Genomic DNA, 15,534 nt, shown 5'->3' on the forward strand with positions numbered 1-15,534 from the left:
TAGTGATGATGGTGGTGGTGGTGTGTGTGGTTTTTTTTTGTTTTTTTTTTTTTTTTTGGGGGGGGGGGGGGGGGGAGTGTTTTCGTGTCTGTGATAAGAACAGAAACAGCAATGAGATGTGCTTGATGTGTTGTTTGAATCTGACAGTGATTGTATGAATTTTGTATACATGTATTGTTGTCACGCGCTTTGAACTTCTGATAAGGCGCTTTATAAATGCCCGTTATTATTATTATTATAATACATGAGTTGTATCTCTAATACCAGCATTTGTTGTTTTGTTGATTGACAGGGGAGCCTAGGTTTGATGTGAATGTGTCTGTGCCAAACTACCTGATCGAGAACACCACAGAGTACATAACAGGAAAAGTACTGGCAAAGTAAGGGTTTCGTTCACTGACAGTATATGTTATTACAGTATGTATGTCGCTTTCTTCATTTGACATTATTAGATCAACTTTAGCTCAGCAGGTGTGAACCTACCTGGATAACTGACATACTGTCTATAAGTTTAACTGAAGGTATGCTGCACCTTCTAAGGTGTCAAAAGAAGACAATAAAGCGGATTAGCTGTGTGCATTGTTTTAATGTAAGTTTTAAACAAAAAGACCAAAAAGCACTGTACTCACGTTAAAATGACGAACACGGAACAAATAACGGTTAAATATTTGCACGCATGTCCCAAGATGTTTTATACATGTTACCATCCACTTCCAATCCTACTTTTGTCTTGAACACCAGGTAGGGACAATACATTTTCCAAAAAAATGAAGTTACATTGAATTTACATCCACACACATAGTTAGATTAAATCTGCACACTTTTCAGATATTGCAAATAGTTTTTCATTTTCTTCTAAACAGCAACAGAAAATAATGATTTGTCGAAAATGCAAAGCTTCATTCACATACCATGAGTGGATTAAAGAAGGTGCAATAATTTACATTCAGACATTTAAAGTGCGCTGTTTTTTTGTTAACATCAACAGCCATACAAGTGGCCGTCCATGTAAAGGCAATGCCAGTGTGACAGCGTTCTTCATGCCACGAGAGGCAGTGTGGAACCAGACCAAAGGGTGGCTAAAAGCCTTTGAGAAGCGCAAGGCTGCTGGTTTGGCAGGCAACGAAGAACCACCAGAGTACTTCCGTTTGTCTGCTCTTTCGCCGAAAGATTTCCACATGTATCTGGAGTACGATTACCGTTTCATTGACTATGTGAGTGCTTTCAGTTTTCTTGGGTTTTTTGTACACCAATGTGTGCTGCATAGCCAACCATGGATTGAAAACACCTGGTTTAGTGAAATTCAGAGCAGTTTAGGTGTGATGCATTCACGATTCAGTAGCATGCATGCAGAACTAATTCTAGATATTCACAGAAATTCTGAGAAGGGAGCTCGATCATTTTACAGAAAAGAAATGAATAAATAAATGAATATACAAAAGAGAATTGAGAACCCGTTTTTATCTCAAACACTTGTCATGCCAGCATGTTGTTTAAATCCCATCTAAAAGTGCCCATTTTGCCTGGGAACAAAATACTAAAACCACGACCCTTCTATGACCTTTCTTCCAATTTCTTACTATTTATGGATATTAATCCCAGGAGAAAGTACCCCTTTAGCTTTAACCTCAACTCTTTCTTAATCTTTTTTTAGTTTGATGGACACATAGACTTCTCGTGGAGTTTTGATGACGTCAGATACCTAGGTCAGAGAGCAGGGGACAGCTACACCATTGTGGGAAGTGCTGTGATGTTTTTCGTCAATGTGACTGATTGGTACACATCACTCAATCGCACGGGATGGGCCTCCACTACCATCTACGACTCACGGGTGAAGCTTCACTTGATCGGTAGCAGCGTGCGTTCCTTCAAGCCCTTGTCAGAGTTTGCTGTTCAGGTGGGACTCAGAAACTTAATTTGAAAATGTGACACACTTGTTTGTTGTGTATAAACTTGCGATATTCTTTCCTTCTTTCTTTTTTTTCTTTTTTGTTTCTTTCTTTTTGTTTGTTTCTTTCTTTCTGTCTTTCTTTCTTCTTTGCGTCAATGAGATTTACCTGACATTATGAACTGTTACACCATGAATAGTTCAGGTTGTCAGCAGGTGTTGTATGTTTTTTTTTCTTCTGTTTTGGTATTATTTCATCAAATTTCTAGTAATTTTAGAGTATATTCTGCATATCATGCAATCTTATGAATTTGGGTCTTAAAAGAATTTTTTTTCTCAGAATGGTGGTAAATGCACTGACTTTTAAAATAGGAAGTCTTCTTCTTCTGCGTTCGTGGGCTGAAACTCCCATGTACACGTGTTTTTTGCACGAGTGGAATTTTACGTGTATGACCGTTTTTTACCCCGCCATTTAGGCAGCCATACGCAGTTTTTGGAGGAAGCATGCTGGGTATTTTCGTGTTTCTATAACCCACCGAACTCTGACATGGATTACAGGATCTTTTTCGTGCGCACTTGGTCTTGTGCTTGTGTGTACACACGGGGGGGTCATTGTTCGGACACCGAGGAGAGTCTGCACACAAAGTTGACTCTGAGAAATAAATCTCTCGCCGAACGTGGGGACGAACTCACGCTGACAGCGGCCAACTGGATACAAATCCAGCGCGCTACCGACTGAGCTACATCCCCGCCCCGAAAATAGGAAGTCATCTAGAACAAGAATTCCAAAAAACAGATAGACTGATAGTTCCAAAATTCTAAATCAAAAAAGAAGAATGGTAACGTTTCATTTATGACAAAACATTACATTCACAGGTATGTCAACCCAATGGTGTTTAAAGTGGACAGACAGGCGAACACTTCTGATACAGAAAATGAACTTTGCTTAGAAAGTGTTGCTGTTCTCATCAGTCTCTGCCGAGAATGATCACAAACATCATTAAAATGAAGGAGGTTCTTGAATTGGAGATTTCACTTTATCACGTCTTCTTTCAACCTAGGTGGCTATTGCAAGGTATGATGGTACCCGTGTCGTTGACAACAAGCCCGTGATGTTTGAGGTTGCCATGAGCAATGTTGGTCCGCCATCCTACCCCGATCAGCCATCCTCCATCACGCCTGTCAACGGCATCGCTACGTTTCAGGTCTTGCCTCAGTCAAAAACTGAACACATATCTGTTAGGGTGAGTCACCTTAGGGGTGTGAGTGTGTGAGAGTAAATATTTTTCTGTTGTAAATTTGGTGTGACAGTAAGTGTGTGTGTGCGTGTGTGAGTGTGTCTGTGTGTGTAGTGGTCTGCCTATCTGTGTTTGTGTGTATCTGCCTATCTGTCAGTGTTTGTGTGTGTGTAGGGGGGTGGGGGTGTCTCTTTCTCTGTGTGTGCGAAAGAGAGAGAGAGAGAGAAAAAGTATAATCAACAATGTTCACTTAGTAGCATTTTTTTTCACTGTTGTAAGGCATCCTACTATGATGGGACAGACGAGGATCGCTACAAGCTGTCAACCTTCAGCGGCAGCCAGTTCAGCAATGATCGCTTGTCAGTAGTGGAGCTGAAAGCCAATCGTTACTACTCTCTGACCAAAAATTACATCATAATAAGGACTTCCACGGAACACCCGCGGGTGAGTTTGCTTTCTGCCGTACTTGCATCCTGGTTGTTGCCATGAAGACTGACAAAATCAAGACAAAAAATCAAATACTCAAGATGGAAAGAATTAATCAGCACTTTATTGAGGGAGAAGTGAATCTTGATAATGTGACCGGGTGACACAGTAGTCCCCCTTTTACAGCATCTGCTCTGCATATTTACAGTAGCTCAACGTTTCTAGTGCGTCAGTTAGACATCTCACACCTGTCAGATGTAGATAGCTATTTGTGATAGGAGACTGGCTTATGTTGTCACCTGCTTTTGCAAATGGAGTTTAGCAACTGCAGATTTTTATAGAACTATGAATTTAGTCCCTTGCCTCCAAAGGTGATTCGAGTGTTTCATGCACTTGGTAACAATGACTAGGTGAATTGGTGTCTTTTAAAGCTTATCTGAAGTCGTATGCACATTTCTGTTTGTTTGCTAGAGAATATCCAAGTCAAGTCAGATTCATGTAAAAATAAAAGGTATCTTTATTCTTTGACTTTGAGGGAAAAATTGTTCTTCATGTAAAATTTCAGGATTTAATGACTTCAGAGTGGGATTTCACAGTGATGGTATCAACCCTTGTTTATTTTGTAGTTAGAATATATGTCATTACAAACCTGGCATTATGCTGTCTTTATTTTGCAGGTGAATGAATACATGATTTTTCATGTCATGGTCAGCCAGTTTGTTCCACGAATCTTCTATCAGGTGATGTGAAATGTACTCAAAATGTTCAGTTAAAATGTACGTGTTTCTTGCTAGTAACGTTGATGAAATACAAAGTATGGGTTGTGCGATTATCTCACAGTGATCTTTCTACTTTGAACAGTTGTAGCCTATCAAAGAGGTGAAAAATATTATCGACTAACCACAGATCTCTTGCCTGCTGGTATCCAGCTGAACATAGTCATAATGAAATAATAACCCAACCTGTTTGAAAGTTTAAAAAGGTTTTGTACAACTTCAGGTTTAAATCATCCTCTGTGGGCATGTGGTAAAAATTGTGGATGGTCTACATTATGGACGGTCGCAATGGCCTAGAAGTTAAGACGTCAGCCTTCCATGTGGGAGGTTTGGGGTTCGATACCTAGCTGCACCTGGTTGGATAAGAATAGTTATTTTATCTAATTTCCAAGGTCAACTTGTGTGCATACGTTCTAGTGACTTATCTTCCTCCTGGTGTAAATGCAAGCACAAGACTTTTACATGTGATAAAAGCATCCTTCTACTTGGACATATGCAGAAAACCAGCAGTCTCACTTGGGGAGGGGGTGGTGTGGAGAAGGGGGATAATCTGAAGATGAAAAAAACCATCATACTGACACACCTCTAAATGAATTTTTGTCCCTGCAGGTGGTTGCCCAGGGCAACATCATCATCGGAGACGAGCTGGAGATGACGTCCAAGCAGAAGACGTTTGCCGTGGCGCTCTCCCGAGAGATGATGCCAACAGCTCGCTTGGTGGTGTACTTCATCCGTCAGCCCGAGGAAATTGTGTCTGACGTCATGAATTTCTTTGTCAATGGAACCGGGCAGAATGAGGTATTAAATCAAGTGTGCTGGCTTTGAGTTTGAGCATGAGCTTTGTTCATTTAGTGAGCCAAAAGATGGTGGCAGGTAAATTGTTACTGTATTTTGTATGTGTGACTGTAATTTTAAGTGTCATTATTTTGCTCAGGTATTGTGTTCATTATATTTAGTCAAGTTTTGACTAAATATTTTAACGTAGAGGGGGGAATCGAGACGAGGGTCGTGGTGTATGTGTGTGTGTGTGTGTGTGTGTGTGTGTGTCTGTCTGTCTGTGTGTGTGTGTAGAGCGATTCAGACCAAACTACTGGACCGATCTTTATGAAATTTGACATGAGAGTTCCTGGGTATGAAATCCCCGAACGTTTTTTTCATTTTTTTGATAAATGTCTTTGATGACGTCATATCCGGCTTTTCGTGAAAGTTGAGGCGGCACTGTCACGCCCTCATTTTTCAACCAAATTGGTTCAAATTTTGGTCAAGTAATCTTCGACGAAGCCCGGGGTTCGGTATTGCATTTCAGCTTGGTGGCTTAAAAATTAATTAATGACTTTGGTCATTAAAAATCGGAAAATTGTAAAAAAAAATAAAAATTTATAAAACGATCCAAATTTACGTTTATCTTATTCTCCATCATTTGCTGATTCCAAAAACATATAAATATGTTATATTCGGATTAAAAACAAGCTCTGAAAATTAAATATATAAAAATTATTATCAAAATTAAATTGTCCAAATCAATTTAAAAACACTTTCATCTTATTCCTTGTCGGTTCCTGATTCCAAAAACATATAGATATGATGTGTTTGGATTAAAAACACGCTCAGAAAGTTAAAACAAAGAGAGGTACAGAAAAGCGTGCTATCCTTCTTAGCGCAACTACTACCCCGCTCTTCTTGTCAATTTCACTGCCTTTGCCATGAGCGGTGGCCTGACGATGCTACGAGTAAAATGGCATTGCGTTCAGTTTCATTCTGTGAGTTCGACAGCTACTTGACTAAATATTGTATTTTCGCCTTACGCGACTTGTTTTTTTTACTGAAGTGACTGTTTCATGACACATAAGTACAGGAAGCTTGATTTTTAGGAGCGGGCTCTTGAAATGGACAGTTTGCCGTATCTTCATTGTATCTTCATTTCATTTGATCCTTTCTTGGCCGTGTCCATAGGTGAGGCTGGGCATTAACCAAGGTAAAGACTTCAGTCGAGACACAGTGGAGTTCAACGCTTATGCCGACCCAGGTTCCTACGTTGCCTTCAGTGGCATGCTGGACAGTCTCTACAACCGAGGTCTGAACGATGGTATCACTGAGAACAAGGTTAGACTGGATTTCTGTGCATGCACTATATATTCATTCAGGCAGAGCATTAGAAATGTTTGGGTTGAGTAGTGGAACAAGTTGAAGATATAACGTCTCTTTGTACGTACGAACAATTTCAAAATCTGTTGATAAAAAAGTATTCCGCTTACAATTAGATTCTACTTTCTATGGAATTCTATATCCCAGAAATTCAATACATTAGCGTGTTGCACATATTTTATGTAGCTGTGATTTGCATAGAAAAAGATCTGCAAAGAGAAATATTTATACTTTTTCAACATCTTTTTTGTGTGTGCATTCTTTGTTTTCGTTACTTTAAAACACCATAAAGTAGCATAGATGACTATAGACAACAGAGAATTTTACATTACATGTATGCAAACTGGCTGCACCTGCCATGCTCAAGAAAATTATACCATGCAGACATGTGCCCATGCTCTGCACATGTATTTTTTTTCATGCCAAATTTTCACAGTGAAAAATGTGTCCATTGTATGTATTTTTCATTTTATTTTACACTTTTCTCTGTGTGGTACAGTTGATTGATGAGCTTGAGACCTATGACAAAGCGGCCAAACGAACGTACCGACACTTGTGGCGGATCAGTGACACAGAGTATGAATACAAGTTCTTCCCTGGAGGGGACTACGGCATTGACCCCAATACCAGTTTCCATGTGAGAACTTGTGTCATTGCATCAAATATCATTGTCTAACCTTCTAAACTATTATTTTGAATACAAGCATATTTGATCTGTCTAACAATAAGCTTGAGATGACGTCATAAATAACATTTAGTGAAAAAAAGGGAAAAAAGGCACCTACACCACCACCACCGCCACCCTCGTCCTTTTCCCAGTCTATGTTAAAACATACAAAGCAGGAAAGGAGACCCAACAAAACCTTTGACAAACCCTGCCCTGTACATGTGACTTTATGTCCTTGTTTTCTGCCTCTGCCTCCACAAATTGTGTTTGTAATGCACACACCTGCAACATCTTGTCCATGCATTCAGTGACTTATTTGCTCAGATGCTGTGTACAGATATTTTGATCTAAAGAAGGAGAAATTGTGAAGTCATGGTCATTCTTTTTTTCAGGATGCTGGGCTGATTGTGTTGACTGATGCAAATCTTGCAAGAATCCCAAGTAAGACAACAACATTGTGCGACATATTCCCAGTTTGTTTTCATACTTCCTTTCTGCCCCCAGTTTCATGCCAAAAGTCGTTTATGAGTCACTTGAGAAAAAGTGACTCTATGTAATCGGTCAGTGTTAGTCTGTCCGGCCGGCCGTCCGTAGACACCACCTTAACGTTGGACTTTTCTCGGAAACTATCAAAGCGATCGGGCTCATATTTTGTTTAGTCGTGACCTCCAATGACCTCTACACTTTAACGATGGTTTCGTTGACCTTTGACCTTTTTCAAGGTCACAGGTCAGCGTCAAAGGAAAAATTAGACATTTTATATCTTTTCTCGGAAACTATCAAAGCGATCGGGCTCATATTTTGTTTAGTCGTGACCTCCAATGACCTCTACACTTTAACGATGGTTTCGTTGACCTTTGACCTTTTTCAAGGTCACAGGTCAGCGTCAAAGGAAAAATTAGACATTTTATATCTTTGACAAAGTTCATCGGATGTGATTGAAACTTTGTAGGATTATTCTTTACATCAAAGTATTTACATCTGTAGCCTTTTACGAACGTTATCAGAAAAACAAGGGAGATAACTAGCCTTTTCTGTTCGGCAACACACAACTTAACGTTGGGCTTTTCTCGGAAACTATAAAAGTGACCGGGCTCAAATTTTATGTGAACGTGACTCATTGTGTTGTGAATAGCAATTTCTTCCTGTCCATCTGATGCCTCATATAATATTCAGAACTGCGAAAGTGACTCGATCGAGCGTTTGCTCTTCTTGTTTAATTAATTGATTGATTGCGTGTGAGCTTGTGTGTGTGCGTGTGAGCATGTGTGCATATGTGTACGCATGCGTGCACACATAATTATGTGTACATTATATATTTGTGTGTTTGTGTGCGTGCATGTTGGAGAGATAGTGTCAAAGTATATCTGTGAAGGATTCTTCTTCTTCTTCTTCTTCTGCGTTCGTGGGCTGAAACTCCCACGTACACTCGTGGTTTTTTTGCACGAGTGGAATTTTACATGTATGACCCATACCATACGTGCAGATCTGAAATTGTATGATGTCAATGATGTACCATCATAATGCATTCTGTGCCCCTGTGTGCATATCTTCAGTTGTTCCTTGGGTCTTGGTTATGTGTATCATTCCCTGTGTGTTCATGTGTTCAGATCTAGATGACTGCCTGGAAGGAGAGTTTCATTGCCTCAGTGACGCAAACACAGAATCCTGCCACCCTATAGAGGCTCAGTGTAATGGAAAGTTTGACGCCTGCCAGGATGGATCTGATGAATTTGGATGTAAGTTTAGCACCCCTGAAAATGAAATGTAACTAGTTTTAAGTCTAAGGGTGTATATTTCAATGCAATGACATTGTGTGTGTGTGTGTGTGTGTGTGTGTGTGTGTGTGTGTGTGTGTGTTTGAGAGAGAGAGAGTGTGTGAGCATGGACATGTGTATGTGAGTGTGTGTGTGTATGTACATGTGTTTTTCTTTCTTTTTTCTATTATTTGATGTTTTTTGTTTGTTTATTTAAGCTGTAAGAGATGGGGGGGGGGGGGTTGGGGGGGAAACTGAGTGTAATCTGAAGCTATGTGTGATATGTTGCGCCCAGGTGACTACCACAATAACACCATGATGGCTCTGCCACCTCTTCACCACATGAGTCGCATCATGCGTTACTATGACAACAGCTCCTGGGCCTGGCAGGAAATTTTTGTGAAGTGAGGACATTTTCATTTCATTTTCTTCTTTTTTTCCGTTTTCATTACTTTATTATCTCATTGCTAGGACATTTTTGTGAAGTAAGGACGTGTCAATATAACACTTACCTCGACAGTACTATTCTTGCACATTATCTATTATAGGCCGAAAAAATTGGACAAAACGCTGAGTGGGTACAATTATCTCCCATAACCATGCGCCACCGTGGATCCCAAGCACTGTCCGAGTGCTTCCCCCTTACAGGATGTAGGTGGCGCGTCCTCTTTCTTTTTTCGCGCGTGTCAGACCGGCTGTGTTTCTGCTACGCTCCCGGATTATTTTGGACTAAGAGGCTTCTTTTCTGTGTGGACTATCACCTGTTGGATTATTGTGTGTTATTCCACTTCTGGCTTGAGGCTACGTTGTGTTTCCTTCAACTTGTGCCTCCGTTGTTGTGTGGCGGACTCGGCGTGCCTCCCGTCCTACTTCGTGGTGACCGGTCGTCTGCTTCTCGTTTCGCCGCATTCACTTGAGTATTGACCTAAATTTTCTTTGAATTTTGTTAATTCTCGGTCTTTAAGGGTACGTACAGGGCGAGGTAGGATGTCTCGTCCTGTTTTGGGCTCTGGTTCTACGGAACCAGAGTCTGCCGGGGGCAACCCTTCTCCGGGCGCCCAGCGTCATGTTTTGCGCACGGAGAAGGGGACCTTTCGGCGCTCCGACTCTCCCTCCCCAAACGCTTTGCGTTTGCGGCGAGGGAGGGCGGAGAAAGCCTGTTTGAGCAAGCTCAATGCGAGCTTGCTCAAACAGGCTGGGCTTGAGCCTGGGACTTCGGGCGGGGCTGCGCCGTCGAAGGTTCGGGGAAGGTCGAGGGGAAAGAAAAAGCTTCTTTCTCCTTCTCCTTCAGTGGAACAGGCTTCCCCCCCTTCGACGCCGTTGTCCGGCCCTCAGTCTCAGGCTTCAGCTCCTCCCGGTTTCAAGCCTGGGGGGAAGGTTTCCTTCTCCTCCCTGGCTCGAATCCGGGGGCGGGTCGATTCCCAACCCTCTTTGGGGGTTGGTGAATCTGATCTAGGGGCTACGGGAGAGACTCAGGTTTCGACATCTTTCTTTTCCGGTGCCTCTCCTGTGCCCTCCTCGGTTTCCACCGCTGTGGAAGCCAGGAGGGACACGGGTCCTCCTCTGAACTCCCTCGCTGGGTCGTCTGCTGCTGTTTCGACAGTAGTTTCGGACTCATGAGGGGGGAGATCGGAGGAGATGACGGGGTCTCTGAATTCCCTCCCCGCTGGGGTTGGGATGCGAAGTGACCCCGTTCAGGGCGGTCCTGTGGGGGCAGGGGTTTCAGGCTTCGTGCCTACGACCACTGCTACTACGGTTCCCTCTGACGTCCGTGTGACTGGTGGCTGTCCCTCTTGAAACGCTCCGGCCGACTAGTTACTGGACGTGGAGGTGTTCGACAGAACGTGGTACTTCTGTCGAATGGTCAGGGCGACGGGAACATTGTTTCTGTTGCTCAGACCGACACCTCCGACCGGACCGTCTTGACCCCACGCCATTCCTTAGCGTCTGGTGTTCGGGTGACGGATGGTCCGGACCAAGGGTCCGGAACGTTCCAGGCTTACGGGTCGGGATCGAACCGGACCCACGGGTCCCGACTGGACTTGACCTTCGAGTTTGGTCCGGACGGGACCCATGGTACCGGACCGTACCGGACCCTATGGTCCGGTGCGGGACAGTACCTCTGGCCCTTGCCGGACCCCCGGACCCGTAGGGTACGGTACCGGACCAGTGGTCCGGTCGGGGCCGGACCACCCGACCACCTCTGTTGGTCCAGGTGGTCTGGCACCGAACCGGACCATACCGGACCACCGGACCTACGGGTCCGGATGGTACGGTGTGTCCACGTCCGGACCGAGCCACCCGAACACTTCTGTGGGTATGGATGGTTCGGTGCCGAACGGGACCTCCGGATGGTACGGGACCGGACCGAATCCACGGGTCTGCGGACCGGACCACCCGACCACCTCTGTTGGTCCGGATGGTCTGGCACCGGACCGTGCCGGACCACCGGACCTACGGGTCCGGATGGTACGGTGTGTCCACGTCCGGACCGAACCACCCGAACACTTCTGTGGGTACGGATGGTTCGGTGCCGTACGGGACCTCCGGATGGTACGGGACCGGACCGGAACATCGGACCACTCTACCGGATCGGTCCGGACCACCCGACCACCTCTGTTGGTCCGGATGGTCTGGCACCGAACCGGACCACCGGACCTACGGGTCCGGATGGTACGGTATGTCCACGTCCGGACCGAACAACCCGATCACTTCTGTGGGTACGGATGGTTCGGTGCCGAACGGGACCTCCGGATGGTGCGGGACCGGACCGGACCTACGGGTCCGGATGGTCCGGTGCCGGACCGGTGGTTCGGTCCGGACCGGACCACCCGACCACCTCTGTTGGTCCGGATGGTCTGGCACCGAACCGGACCATACCGAACCACCGGACCTACGGGTCCGGATGGTGCGGTATGTCCACGTCCGGACCGAACCACCCGAACACTTCTGTGGGTACGGATGGTTCGGTGCCGAACGGGACCTCCGGATGGTACCAGACCGGACCGGACCACCAGACCGGACCGGAACACCGGACCACCCTATCGGTCCGGACCGGACCACCCGACCACCTCTGTTGGTCCAGATGGTCTGGCACCGAACCGGACCACCGGACCTACGGGTCCGGATGGTACGGTATGTCCACGTCCGCACCGAGCCACCCGAACACTTCTGTGGGTACGGATGGTTCGGTGCCGAACGGGACCTCCGGATGGTACCGGACCGGACCTACGGGTCCGGATGGTCCGGTACCGGACCAGTGGTCCGGACCTCTGTTGGTCTGGATGGTCTGGCACCGAACCGGACCTACGGATCCGGATGGTACGGTATGTCCACGTCCGGACCGAACCACCCGAACACTTCTGTGGGTACGGATGGTTCGGTGCCGAACGGGACCTCCGGATGGTACGGGACCGGACCGGAACCCCGGACCGGAACACCCTACCGGACCGGATCGGCACCCCCGACCGGACCGGACCATTTCTTTTCTGATCAGACCCGATGGGTTCCTGTTCAGTCTATAAATGGCGGGGGTTCGTTGGCTCTCCCCCTTCGGCTGCTGCACACCTTCTCAGCCGCGCTGTGCAGGTCAGAATTCGGTTCGCGGCCTAGCCGACCCAGTTGTTCCTGCCAGTGCGCCCGCACTGGCTGGTTACCAGGGCAATGGAAATCCAAAATGGCGGCCAGCAGAGTCTCACTATCTCTGGCGAGTGCTGTTTCTAGGAGATTTACAACACATTCCCTTCATTCTAATGCCCCACTATCTTGCACCAGTCTGTCAGCCAGGCAATTAGCTTGCTGTGTGTCGAGCCAGGAATGTTTATCCCCACTGTAATTGATAGTAGGCAGCTTTAAGTGAAACTGGTTCCTTGGCACTGAGCAGGAAATGGATTCCAGATGTTAAAACAAATGCCCCCTTATCTCAGTTCCCTCTAATCCTGTAGCTTTGCTGGTACCTAGACCTGTTGGGAGAGATGCTATGCTGCAGGTTGTAATAAACAGTTCTAGGGAAGCAAGACTTGTCTGGGGGGAAAAAGGGTGGGGGGGGGGGGGCGCCATGGGTTTGGTCTGTACTTTGGGAGGAGTGTCTACTCCCACTCACTGTGCTCTCTGTTCTGTGGAAAGCAAGCACTACTGGAATGAATATGTGCCTTATCTAAAGGAAAGTGAATGTGTTGGTATCTGTGCTGTTTTATTTTGTTGTTTTTGTGTGGACTAGTGTGCTCATTTTCATGCCGTCAAAATGAATTGTGAAAGTTGTATACAATACAATGGAGTGCAGTGTATTGGATTAGCAGTTATTCATTCTACTTTCTGGTGCAAAGGTAAGGTTTGCTTCATTCATTCTGCTTGCTGTTCTGTGTTTAGCATGCTTGTTTCCTCTAAAACAAAACTGTATTATGTCTGTAGTAAAAGTGTGCTAACACTTTCAAAACACACCAAAGCACCTCAATCAGTTAGTACTAATAAATACTTCTTACCAAATTGAAATGGGATTACAATTGCATTGAGTGGTATCTGCAGAAATCGATCTATTCATGTGTCAAATTTCAAAAAAGAAATGCAACAAACGGCTCAGCTATCATTAAATAAAGTTGTAAGTAAGAGTATTACAGCTACGAGACAGGCCAGTTTGTTGCTGGCACCCTCAGCTGACTGGCTGGCTCGCTGTGTGCAGCTGGCTGGGCTATTTATAGATGGCTGCTCTAGATAACCGAATTCTCAGTGCTGGGAAGGTGTGGCTGGAGACGTTTCGTCTTTGGGGCAGGGGTCTTCACGGCCTCTTGCTTCTGTGGGCGTTTCTTCACAGCCTGTTTCATCGCTTTCGGCTCTTCCCCCTCAAGCTCCCTACACTCCTGCTTTGAGGAGTTGTCGGGAAGTGAAGAGGAGAGTGAGTCGGAGGACGATAGGGAGGAGGATCAGGGTCGCCCTGAGGTTAACACTGATCCTCTACCCTTGCCGGTTTCTGATGGAACTTCCGAAGCTATGCTTCGTACTTTCCAACAGTACATGACAGACATCACGCGGCGTCTTGACGCCACGGATGCCTCTCTTAAGCGTCTGTCGTCTAGTGTTGACACACAGGACGTGGACCCGGGGTCTGAGGACGAGAGGCAGGAGGCTCGCCCTCGCACAGCTAGAAGGACGTTTGAACAGTTTCAGGACGTCCTTCCCTCCGACGCCCTCTCGTCCTTGAGACGCCCTCTCGTCCTTTGAGTCCTCTTCGGCCCGGGCGCGGGAGGCACACGCCGCGTCTGCCGGCGGCTCGTTTTTTTTAACGATCCGGCCGCCGGCAATTCGCGTTCCACCCTAGTCTTAGTGCCATGGTGGAAGCGGCAGCACATCGCCTGAGGAGTACAGATTCACGTGCAAACGCGACCTATGTTCCTCGGGAGGACGCGGGTTCAGTGCCGTGCTTTCCTTCGGGAGGCGCTCCTCCACTGTTTCCTCGTGTCCAATCTGTTTCGTCCCTCCCTTTTCCCTTTGACTCTCGAACTCTCCCTTTCCAGACTTCGAGTGTTTAGGGTGGGGCTGACGGTGTTGTGTTCGTTGGGGAGGTGCCTTCGGTCAAGAAGGTGGAACTGAGCTCTGCTTCGTTCCACAATCTTGAGGCCACCGTTTCTTCCACAGTCGAGGCCCAATCAACAGGCCTTGACATGGATGAGCACGCTGTCCACACTGTTGGACCCTCCCGATCGGGCAGAGTCCGATTCCACTCGGGTCCTTGACACGGTTCGAGTGGATCGGGCTTTGCATGCCGTGCGATCGTGCGTGACGTCTGCGGCAGAATTGGCCATTGGAACACGGGTCCACTTGTTGGCCCTGTTCCGTGATCATTTTCTGGCTACTTCTATAGTGCCTCCGGATATGAGGAAGAGTCTGAGGAACACGTTTCCTCAGCCTTCTTCCCTCTTTCATCCGGACACTGTTCGTTCTGTGGTGGAGTCCACACGCCAGAGGAACACTGATTCTCTGATGGTTGGCCTCGCTGCTTCGGCGACGGCGGCGGGGAGTAAGAGAAGTGCTACAGTCACCTCCAGCTCCCAGCCTCAGAGGAGGAAGAAGAGGAAGCCAGTTTCACTGCCTCCTCTCAGGCGCCTGTCTCGTTCCCCCCTGCGGCCCCGGCTTCTCGTGCTCCCAAGCAAGAAGAAGGGTGCTCAGACAGGTAAGGGGAAGCAGCACCACCAGGGGGGGTGGTCACAAGCCTGCGCCTGCCCGCCAGCAGAATTTTCAGTGAGTCCCGGCCCTACGTTGACGCCCCCTCAAGTTGCCCCTCTTTCGTCCGTCGGTTCCCTTTTTCGGGCCCGCGACATGTGGGGCAGACTGGTCTCCAACCAGTTTATCTTGAGGGTGGTGGGGTCGGGGTTTTCTCTACCGCTGTCGTCACAACCTCCATTGTCCGCTCTACCATGGACGTTCCCCCCTCCTCGAGACCCTGCCAGATGGCAGGCTCTTCAGGACGAGGTGAACTCGTTGGTCGAGAAGAAGGCAGTCTACCCCCTTTCTCAGCCTTCTCCGGGGTTCTGCTCCCGCCTGTTCACCGTCCCCAAAAAGGGACGGCCGTCCCCAAAAAGGACGGCCGGTTCAGGCCGGTGTTGGACCTCTCCACCTTGAACTTGTACCTTCACAGGTGCAA

General features: G+C 46.7%; 1 protein-coding gene across 2 annotated transcripts in view; it reads left to right on the plus strand.

Moving 5' to 3' along the window:
- LOC138965688 (CD109 antigen-like) overlaps positions 1–15,534 on the plus strand; it is a 45,784-nt gene that overhangs the window by 8,898 nt on the left and 21,352 nt on the right. For both annotated transcript variants that reach the window (XM_070337871.1, XM_070337865.1), the window contains exons 9-20: positions 293–380; positions 989–1,214; positions 1,655–1,897; positions 2,950–3,132; positions 3,406–3,570; positions 4,230–4,292; positions 4,938–5,126; positions 6,282–6,431; positions 6,973–7,110; positions 7,533–7,581; positions 8,751–8,879; positions 9,193–9,301. In XM_070337871.1, the coding sequence (XP_070193972.1) occupies positions 293–380; positions 989–1,214; positions 1,655–1,897; positions 2,950–3,132; positions 3,406–3,570; positions 4,230–4,292; positions 4,938–5,126; positions 6,282–6,431; positions 6,973–7,110; positions 7,533–7,581; positions 8,751–8,879; positions 9,193–9,301 (1,732 nt within the window). The remainder of the gene's footprint in view (positions 1–292; positions 381–988; positions 1,215–1,654; positions 1,898–2,949; positions 3,133–3,405; positions 3,571–4,229; positions 4,293–4,937; positions 5,127–6,281; positions 6,432–6,972; positions 7,111–7,532; positions 7,582–8,750; positions 8,880–9,192; positions 9,302–15,534) is intronic.

The sequence above is a fragment of the Littorina saxatilis genome, linkage group LG1 (assembly GCF_037325665.1).
Source record: "Littorina saxatilis isolate snail1 linkage group LG1, US_GU_Lsax_2.0, whole genome shotgun sequence".
NCBI classification, from domain to species: domain Eukaryota; kingdom Metazoa; phylum Mollusca; class Gastropoda; order Littorinimorpha; family Littorinidae; genus Littorina; species Littorina saxatilis.